The sequence below is a fragment of the Gossypium raimondii genome, chromosome 11, assembly GCF_025698545.1.
Source record: "Gossypium raimondii isolate GPD5lz chromosome 11, ASM2569854v1, whole genome shotgun sequence".
Taxonomy (NCBI): domain Eukaryota; kingdom Viridiplantae; phylum Streptophyta; class Magnoliopsida; order Malvales; family Malvaceae; genus Gossypium; species Gossypium raimondii.
This window is the reverse complement of record NC_068575.1, coordinates 35,379,504-35,390,388: the sequence shown is the minus strand read 5'-3', so window position 1 is coordinate 35,390,388 and position 10,885 is coordinate 35,379,504. Positions and strand designations below refer to the sequence as shown.

Below are 10,885 nucleotides of genomic sequence, written 5' to 3'. Positions count from 1 at the left end.
AATAAATTATATATTCACAGCAAAAAAGAATTAATGGGATGCATTAGATGATTGCGATTGCGATGCAAACATTTTTGCTATGGGGTCCAGTTATAAGTTATATTAATGCTGATTGTTGGTGTTTTAATAGGGCAAACGACAATAGTAAGATAAAGGGAAAGAAATAAATAAATAAAAATTGGGAAAGGAGAATTTTTCATGTTTTCACACCAAATTATAGATATATCTCTATTAATTCAAACGTTTAGTTTGGCTGTTAGTGTTAGTTTCTCCTCTCTCTCTTTCACTATAAATTAAATTTTAAAAAACAGATTCCTTCTGCACTGCCACATCGAAACTCATGTTTTCGCATATTTCATTACCCATTCTTTTTTCTATAGGTTTTATATAATTAGAAGTTAAAAACAAAACACAAATACTCGAATCTAATTAAAAGATATGTTTAATGACTTGGGATTATAATTGAATTGTCAGAATTAAAACAAACTCAAAGTATCTTGAAATTTGGATCATCTGTGATATGGTAATAAAGAAACATACAAGCACGGTTTCAAAATGAAAACCCGTCTTGTTTTTTAATCCTGTTGCATCATGGAAGCTTGTTTCTCTTCCCCATAGGGACCTTCATCCCAGGTTCCTAAATTTGCACGTGATCTTTGACTCATTAATTGCCCTTCATTCATGCATGTGCATGTTTTAACCTTTCTATTATTGCACCACTACAACTGCTACACGTCTTGAATTTTAGGTCCTTCTTCCGTTCCAATTTGTACTGCTACGCTGTAATGTTGAAGCAAACTGTGATTACTCATTGGACCCCTAAGTAAAACAAACTGTTTTCTCCTTTAATGAAATGAAATTATTACAATCCAATCCAGCATGAGAATTTAAGTCGAAATTGTTCACATGATACCCAGGTTTTGCTTTCTTTAGGTCTACTTTCAAATATTGGAATTCACGTCTAAGTAAAAATTGTGATTAATAGAAAACATGCCAACTTATGGGCTCATGCCTCGTTGAAAAGGAAAGCCAATCCACCAAACTGTCAGTTCCATTATGACTTGTTTTGAACAACGGAAATTCATTTACATCCATTTTCAGATATAAAATGTGTTTCCCACATGTGGAATTCTGGATATTAATGTCAATCAGTATCAAAGTTGCCTCTCACTCTTTAACTAATACGTACTATTCAATATAAGACTTTAATTACAAGGAAATAAAACAACACAATTTCTGTATGAAATACAAGGGTAAAGTCGATTATAGATCAAAGGGTAAAATAAAAAGTTTAATATTAATCTGAATGGGAGTGTTTGGATAATTTATAAAATGTAAGTTTAAAAATTTTAGTTATTCAAAACCCAACTAAATTCTTTTTTTAATTTATTGATATAAAATATTTTTTAAAAGGCTTTAAAATAATATTCAAATGACATAAAATAAACTTCATTTTCTCAAAATCCAAAACTAGAAATTAATATGAAAAATCGAGAACTGAACCAAATTATGATGCACAATTTAAAAAATTCAAAAAGTTTGACTGAACCGAACCATTATCACCCTTATGGAACACATTTTGTGATTAGCTGGTTACCTCTTCAAAGAATACCCATAATGAAAAAATTAATCACAATTACTGCAATTGGTGGAATCTTGATTTTAAAAGAAAAAAAAGTAAAATAAGTCAAATTTAGAATAACAAATTCCTTCTTCTTCTTTTTCAAAATACGAGATATAACAAAAGTTATTTTGTTTGGGTTTTAAATCATAATTATAATAATAATAATAAAGTTAATTGTACCAAATATCCTTAAATTTTAAAATACTCTAATTACATCTCAAATTATCAATGTTATGTCAATAAGGTCCTTTTATTTAAAATCGTTAATTTAATTGTTAAATGAGACATCGATTTTATGTGACATAATTTAAAATGAAAATTATAAAGAAGAATGAATATTGTAAAATCTTGATTTTGATGTTTTTGGAGCTTTTACAAAACTATCATTCATTCGATTTTTTAATTTTAAAAGTTATGCAGCAACATTTTACTTTTCTTTATGAAATAAATTATGTCACATAAGATTTTACGTGTAATTTAATAGTTAACTTAACGGTTTCAATAATGCAAGGACCTTATCGATATAATATTGATAATTGGTAAATATAATTAGAATATTTTAAAATTTAGTGAGAGGATTATAGGTTGAGAATGTATAGGGTAATTAATATGTATAGGGTAATTAATTCTAATATATAACATAAATTTTAATCTCACAAAAGCTAGTCTTTTCTTTTAGTAAAAAGAAAATCATAAACAACAATAATATTAAGACATAACATATATTATAAACTATAAATAAATCGTTATAAATTAATACATATAAATATCGTGTCTGTAAAGTAATATAAAAAATAAAAGAATATTTTATATTTTGTACTTTCAAAATTAATAATTCAAATTAAAATTTTTAACTTTAAACTTCAAAATTTTAGATGTAATTTGATTTTGATTTACAACACCGTCCTCAAAACATTAAACCAGGCAAAAGGAGACCTTTGTGATACATAAATTTTATGCGACAAATCGAATATGTAAAGGAAAAGAACAAGGAGAAAAACTCCAGTCAGATTCCGGAAAACAGAGCCTCCAAATGAACAGTGAAAACTGGAAAAAAAAAAAAAAGGTTGGATGTGGGATGGGGGGCATTAAACAATATTTTCACACCAGCCAGAACACCATATAGTCCTAGGAAGCGCGTACGAAGGTACGGTGCACTTAGTGCGCGTGTGAGAGTGTATATATAGATGTACACTTGTTGATTCCTCCTATCACAGAACAATTTCCATCCAAATTCACATCTGCAAACAGTCCTCTTTAGAGTTAAAGACTCCCAGTCATTAGTTTATCAAGGTAAGCTTTCCAACTCTACAACTTAAATGAGATTCTTTTTGAGCTCTTCAGTCTCCATTGATGGAGCTGATGGGGTTATTTCTTTAATTAAAAGCAACTTACTAATTGCTTTGATTTGTTTTTGCAGGTTTCAGGGCGGCCTCAACATGGAAATTGCTTCAGCCAAATGGTTATCTGAACTGGTAAAGACTGTTCTCCCAACCATCTAAAAACACATAAGAAGGGATAAGCATTTCTCATATAATCAGCTTTTTGATGGGTTTGAATATTTACAGGAAATGGAGGATCCCACGTTGTTCCCACAATATCCAACGATGAACCCTATTGACTTTTCGTTTGATGATTTCAATTTCGAATCTTTTTCTCCTGAGAGCTACACATCCTACACAAACATCGACCACTCCCATGGTTTACATATTGAAGCTTCTCATAACGTCGGTGACGACGACTTTAGAAGGCCAATGAAACAACTCAAGACCAGCAGCAGCAATTGGAAGTCTTCTTGCATCACTGATAACATCCCACCTAAGGCTGCTTCTTCCTCTTCTTCCCATATAATCTCTTTTGACAACTCGAATTCGTCACCGCCCGATATATCTCAGCACTATTGTGGTCTAGACCGTGATTTGAAACGGAAAAATGAGGTGGGTTCAGATGGAAATTACACGGGAACTTTTCCATCTTTGATTTCTCAAGTTGCCTACGAGGACCAATATTGTTCACCTAAATTTGAGCAGGTTTCAAAGAGGGTTGGTTCATCGACTAGGGCTCCACTCTATGCTCAAGATCATGTAATTGCTGAAAGAAAACGTCGTGAAAAGCTCAGCCAAAGGTTCATCTCTCTTTCAGCACTTATTCCTGGCCTGAAAAAGGTACCATACAAGTTCATAATTCATAAAATACTAATATTTCATGCAATAATTTTGGCTTATGCTGATCTAGTATACGTATGTGTATGCAGAATGACAAGGCTTCTGTTCTTGGGGACGCTATCAAATACTTGAAGCAACTTCAGGAGCGAGTGGGTACGCTTGAGAATCAAGTGGCTACGAAAACAATGGAATCGGTGATCATTGTGAGGAAAACCCAAATTTATTCAGATGATGAAACATCGTCGTGTGGTGAGAACTTTGAAAGCCAATCCAACAATCCATTCCCCGAGATCGAAGCAAGAGTTTCGGAAAAAGATGTGCTCATTAGAATCCACTGCGAGAAAAACAAAGGGTGCATACCAAATATCATAAACGAAGTCGAAAAGCTTCATCTCTGTGTGCTTAATACCAACGTCTTGCCCTTTGGGCAAGCTACCCTTGACATAACCATTGTTGCTCAGGTAATTTTCCAATCCAACGTTCCCAGAAATTCTAGCCTGGAAAGGAACCTTTCCAATTTAATTAACGCGATTAAAACCCTTGACTAAAGCCTTATTAATATTGCAGATGGAAGCGGATTTTTCAATGACAGTGAAGGATCTTGTGAAAAGTCTGCGACTGGCTTTGCTCAACTTTATGTGATGAAACACTTTCAACAAGAAAATTACTAGGAATAATTGTTAATTCTCTATAGAGGGTTTTTTTTTTCCCCATTTTTTATCAGTGATGATTTTCTATATAGTTTGTGAGTGTTCTTTTTCCCTAGTTATTCCTTGAGAGCGAAACAACAGCCTGTAAACAATTCTCTCAAATAACAGTGACCACCAGCCATTAGAAGCAGCTAGGAGGATGAACCAATTTTGCAGCAAATTAAGAAGTGTTTGTGTTTTTTGGCGTGGTCTCGTCTTGTTGGCCACGTTTAATTCCCTCCCCAAGTGCTGTATTTTGGTTCTCTTTAAGTTTAGCTAAGCCTATAGGCAAAAGTTGTTTTTGAGAGGTCTTGAGTACGATACATGGCCTCTTATTATTATTATTTTTTTCTCCACTTCTCAATTGAATTTGGAGATTTACAGGCAGTTTTTCTTTCTCAGGGTTGGTGAAGTTTTTACTTTCTAGGGACCTTGTAAGATGATGTTCCGTTTTTAATATTCGGTTGTATGCGTAAAATCTCTCTCCTTTGTAACTTCACCTTTTTCTTGATGGACTGAATGACCAAAGTTATTGTTTCCTTCTCTTTTTGTTTATTCTTTATATTTTTACCAGTGTAGATATAATTTATAACCATAGCATTAAATAAACTTCATAGTTACTAATAATATATAATAAAATCATTTTAAGAATATAAAAATTTTAATTATTTTACTTCCGTGGCATTCAAGCTTTACTTCATTTCTTTTCATTTACCAATACTTACTGTATTGTTTCTGTTCATTTTCTTGTCTATTTATTATTACATGTTTTTCTAAATTTCATTTATAACTTATTATTATATAAAATAATTTCCATTTAGTTAATTTTTAAGCGAAAGAATCATAAAATATTAAACATATAATATGATACATAAAAGATTTTTAAGCGTGTGGAAATTCACATAGAGACAAAGCCAAAAAATCTTTTTAGGAGTCGAAATTAAATTTAAATTTTACAATAATAAAATGTAATTTTATAATTTTAATAGTTTATATATTTATAACATTTAAGGGATTAAATTAATTTTTTATCATTTTTAGGGGGAGTTAATATACAATTTTACCTTTATTAATTTAAAATTTTAAAAATTTTAAAGAACCTGAATGAAAAATTTTCCATTTTAGGGGGACCGACGCCCGGCCTGCCCCAATACATTCCATTTTCATTAGAAGTTTTGACTTTAAATATTATATATAAGATATATAAACTAACGAAAATACGATTAAATTGTTTTTAAACAATTGGCTTAGTCATAACCTTATTCATTAAGTTGAAGTAAATTTAATAAGTTGAGTTACAATACATGTAATTAAAAGAAACCCTAACATTAAATCATGTTGATATCATGCTTATGTCAATTAATAAAGCCACACGATTTTTATTTAATAAAACAAACTATGGTTCTATTTGATTAGAGTGTATAAATTCTTCCAGGCGAGAATGCTTCCAATCTTAATTCTTGATATCATAAATGCAACCTTGAATGATTGGGAATTGATCCGCAACGAAAGTTTGAACAAAAATTTTCAATTTAATTCGTAATCGGATCAATCAAAAAGATTAAGTCTTATAGTTTGTTCAAATATTTCTTGATAAGGGAGCATTCATCACCTTGTCTAGATTTATTCTGATCTAGGTCGAATATATTCTTATCATCGATTTAAATGTATTAATTGTAATTGTAATTATGATAATATTTATATATGTAACTTCTTAAAAGTATTTATATACATACTTATATACTCCCAAAATGTATTTGTATCTAAATCTGCATGTATTTCTTATTATCGATTTGATCATATTATGTAAAGTTGATTTAAATTCTAGTTATTTGAATATATATTTATTTTAACAAAATCTAAACATATATATACCCTATATAAATCAACCACTTAGTTGAAGTAATTAGGCATAAAGCATACAATAAAAATATTAAAGTCCCCTTTAAGAAAAAATATACACTTTTACATGTCCAAAACATTGGGAGGGTTTTGTTAATAAAAAGGTTTGGATTTAGAGTATAGGAATGACATAAGGGCTGATCATAGCAAAACATTTATTACCAATACTATATTTAAAAATGGGTGTTATCTCTAATGATATCAATATTTCAAAACCAAGCATCCTGCTGCCATTTTGTCAATAGTGGGCCTATACTCAATACTTGTCTCCCCTTTTTCTTATGTACTTGTTTTAAACTACCAAAAAGATTCATTCAGATTTCTTGATTGGGACTGTAATTAAAATATATTTATATAATTCAACTACACAAAGCTAGGTTTTGGTCTTTTCCTTTGCTCTCTTTGCCGCCAAATCAGATCTTGTGTATATATGGATGCTATTTTCTTTTTAAACTCAACAATATATCATAGAAAGATAAATGGGTGAAATTTTGGTGGATGGCAGTGCACATGTTTTCCATTGGATGCGGAACCTAACCAATGGGGTTTATTATTGTGCTAAAATTTGTATTATCTTAGTACTGTTTAAGATTAATCTTGTTTAGATCAAAGATAGTATTTAAAAAAGCCTGGAATTTAGTTTGAATATATGGGGAACAAGTTTACCATCATCACTTGTTGGTAAACTTTTATTATTTTATTTCGGGATAAATATCAAAACCAAACATGAGCTTTGATCGAATGAGTAATTTGATATTGTCTAATCATACACATAAAACATTTTTTTGAATCAATTGTACATATTTAAAGAATTAAATATATCAATTTATGTATATATTAGATCAACTTAATTATTTGTGTATATAATATATATGTATAAAATGACTATATTAATAATTGTGTTAGCAATTTCTGAAAATTAAATCAAATTAAAATTATATAAATTTATTCAAAACCAAAGTTAATATATAATATTTAGATATACCCTTTTATATAAAAAACACATGCAAACTTTTTCAAGAAACATGTACGGTTGTACCTTTATTTGCTTTTTTACCCTATATTTTATCTTATTAGGTTTGGTACAACATTTTTAATTGTCAATGGAGGTGTTGGCCCCAACTAAAAAATTTTGAAATTTTCTGTCCCATTTCATCATTTTAGAAAATAGAATTAAATTTAAAATAGAAAACCACCAGTCTTGAAGAATGTAAATTTTTAAAAAGAACACGTATTCATTCATCTCCAGAAGTCCTTGATTTGATGCATAGAATAAGGTTCACCGATGTGCCTTATCTTCAAAAGGGGAATCGAATGTACTCATAAATTCCTTCTAATTTGATAAAAGACCAATTCAAAAGTCATACAAAAAATGGGAAACGGAAGTACTAATGATATTCCACCAGAGTAAGCACCACAAATTTGACTTAATTCCAAACTTTTGACAATGTAGTAACATCAAAACAATCTTTAATCCATGCAAAAAAGATTGCAATAATTATCGAAAATGCGCCGTTTAAAGTTTCGAGAATTAAAAAGATAGCGTTGATTTCAACGTCACAACGTTTTTCATGTCTTTCACAACAATTTTTCTTATTATTATTAGAAAATCCTATTCAAACCCTTTTTTTCCATACATTTTAGATCGAAAGTCAATAGAAATAATGATTACAACAATGTTGGCATCGATAATGTTAGTAGGGTTTTAGAAATTGTGAGTTGGAGTGAGTTTTGGTAGGTGAATTTACAAAGTTTTTAGGAGTGTTGGGTTAAATTATAAATTTTTGAGAGGTTGAAATGTAATTTTATTATGTAGTAATTTGTAATTTTATATAATTTTTAAAATATTAAATATAATTTTATTTTTATTTTTAGGTTATAAGTGTAATTTATCATATATAATTTCATAATTATAAGTGCCTTAAATTTCCATTTCATTGAAAAAAAGCACTTAAATTAAAATTTTCAACAATCAAAAATTTAAATTGAATAAGTATGTAGATAGCTACTTATGACATAATCTTAAAAAGATTAGGCTGATTTTATTTTAAAAATATATTGAAAATAATTTATCTCTTTAAATTTTTTGCAATATTGGGGCGAGGAGTGGGAGTAATTGTTGCGTGTGAAATGATATGCAATGTGTGCAAGTATACACATTAAATCAAGTAATAAAATGATGAGTGAGTATCGTTCCCATAAGAATCAGATTGAGGAACAAAAGTGGTCAAGTTATTATAATAAAATGAAATTAATGTTATGGTAAAGCTATGGTAAGTATGCAGTGGCAATTAAAGGAATACTGATGTACGCAATATGTGGAATTAATGAATACTTGGAAATGCTATGGCAAAACGAGAGTAGAAATACAATGGCAATTACAAAAATGATTATATGAATAATATGCAATTGAACAAATAAACAACTAAGGATTTGATGGAAAAGATACTACGGCAAAAGATAAGAGATATACGATGTTGGTATGGAAGGTTGAAATTACTAAGAATCTACCTTTACTGTCAGAAATGCCTCGGCAAAATCGTAATCAATCAACTACTCAGAAGAGTTTTAAAGTGGTTTGCTTCTTTCGAAAGCAAAAACCTCAAGTTACCTTGCCCATGTCTATAGGCCTTTAATACGGTACCCTACAGTGTTTCCTTCTGTATGAGCGCCGCTATATGTCTAGAGTCTACTACAAGTATCTGTCGAGTACTTGCTCATATCATTTAATTTCGGTCCAACTAATCCAACCTTTTTAGAATTAAATTAGTTTATAGGCATGCTGCACAATCGTCTATGTCTAGGGATTGCATGCATACAATTTAGAAATAAAAATAATTGAATGAAACATTAAATTAATTCAGATTTATGCTTCAACCATTAAAGAAAATAAAGGTTTCATCATGTAATCTCAACCCTATAAGATTTAGCTCATGGGTTGGCAAATAAAATTCAAAACCAAAATATCATTCAACATCATTTTCATCATTCAATTCATGGAGGAACAAAGTAAGAAATAACAGAAGAACAAAAAGAAGACAGCTTTCACGTGTCCAGTTCACACTCCAGCAGCACAGTGTCCTACGATGGCTGAGAGGGACTGCCTTTGTCTTCCTCTTTCTATATCTACTCAACCGCCACCTTCTAGTTTCGCCTATGGATCTCCACCCTTGTTTGTCCCTCTTTGGGTTTCCTCATTTGGTTTTTTATAGTCTTTTTCCATAGGGTAAATCCAACAACACAAGATTATCTTTTCCTCTTTTTAAATTCTTTTTTCAACAACTCAAGATCATCTTCTTTTTAAATTCTTTTTTTCTAGGATAAAAACCAACATCCTAGGATTATTTTTTCCTCTTTTTTAGGTAGATTTTTCTGGTACAAGTATAGTTGGGCTAAAACTAGTATGCGTTGAGTGTTGACTCGACTTCCTGAAATTACCATGACATTCGTGCTAACAAAATGTCCAACCTTTTGCCCTGAAAAACCTTCACTCCTTTATTTCTCGTTTCTCAACCTGCACTTGCTAAACCACGAAACACAACCCTTTCACATGCAATTAAAAGGAACAAATAATAATATTTAAGCATCGTCCAAGCTTCTTATGTATTGTTCTAAAAATACTAAAATAATGTCTTAAAATGCAGTTAAGTTCACTTAAGTACAGACAATTGACCCAATCTAAAGGCATGAATTATAACTCTTTTCAAGAGTTATTACACCCCCAAACCTGAGTTATTGCTTGTCCTAAAGCAAGATATGTATGAATGCAATAACGTAAGAATTGTCATAGCAACATAATCACCTTTGCATTGTGAGACCCTTAAGAGAGCATTTGTCCTTCAGTTCTTAGCAATCTTCTATGTCTAAAAATTTGATCAAGCCTCATAAGCTTATTTAGTAAAGGTAGTGTAGAAAATATTGCCCTAAAAGAAAGAAAAATCGTAAGTATTCATGCAATTTTCACTATAGCAAGTATCTCCTAATTTACTTAGCTCATCTTTTAACTAACTCAATTTTCCTTCTTCTTTTTTCATCTAGCCTTATACATACTCAAATACATACATATCCATTTATTATTCCTATTTATTTTTTTTTACTAGGGGATTTAGCTTGTCACATTTATTATGTTGAAAATACTCAATCATGTCACAATTTGAATACTCACTCATGCAACTAAGGCTTTTGACTAAAAAGATGGATGGAGCAAACAACTACCTCCTTAGCTACTCATCTCGTTACTACGATGGACCAAACAAAGTGGTGCTGACTTACTTAACAATTCTAAGCATTGGAGTATTGATGGCATTTTTTTAAAAAATTTTCTTAGACATTGCCACTTTATTCACTATTGAATATTGCCATATTACCAAATATAGCATCAAGAGTCTCTAATTTTATCAAAAGAAACTTACTATGGATCAATTGTAATCAGAATTAGGACATCCTAATTTTAGGTATCAATTTACAAGCAAACTATCCTAAGCTAAAATCACCTAATCCACTGT

The 10,885-nt window shown here is 30.3% G+C and overlaps 1 protein-coding gene across 3 annotated transcripts; it reads left to right on the top strand.

Annotated features, from left to right (window-relative positions):
• The first annotated feature begins 2,817 nt into the window (after positions 1-2,817).
• Positions 2,818-5,021, top strand: LOC105804092 (transcription factor bHLH19). Of its 3 annotated transcripts, none has more exons than XM_012636586.2 (5): positions 2,818-2,917; positions 3,045-3,099; positions 3,193-3,789; positions 3,879-4,250; positions 4,357-5,021. In XM_012636586.2, the coding sequence occupies exons 2-5, from the start codon at positions 3,064-3,066 to the stop codon at positions 4,429-4,431; spliced, it is 1,080 nt and encodes a 359-aa protein (XP_012492040.1). In that variant the 5' UTR covers positions 2,818-2,917; positions 3,045-3,063; the 3' UTR covers positions 4,432-5,021. The 3 variants fall into 3 exon arrangements, with proteins under 3 accessions (XP_012492040.1, XP_052479369.1, XP_052479368.1); XM_052623409.1 differs by lacking the exon at positions 4,357-5,021 and having other exon boundaries at positions 3,193-3,561; positions 3,655-3,789; positions 3,879-4,350; XM_052623408.1 differs by lacking the exon at positions 4,357-5,021 and having other exon boundaries at positions 3,879-4,350.
• Positions 5,022-10,885: the final 5,864 nt, after the last annotated feature.

Excerpts from the sequence above, each read along its gene's own strand:
- LOC105804092 (XM_052623408.1), top strand. The coding sequence starts at position 3,064 with ATGGAAATTGCTTCAGCCAAATGGTTATCTGAACTG. Across the intron at positions 3,100-3,192 it reads CCAAATGGTTATCTGAACTG|GAAATGGAGGATCCCACGTT; the intron begins GTAAAGACTGTT and ends GAATATTTACAG. Across the intron at positions 3,790-3,878 it reads TTATTCCTGGCCTGAAAAAG|AATGACAAGGCTTCTGTTCT; the intron begins GTACCATACAAG and ends ATGTGTATGCAG.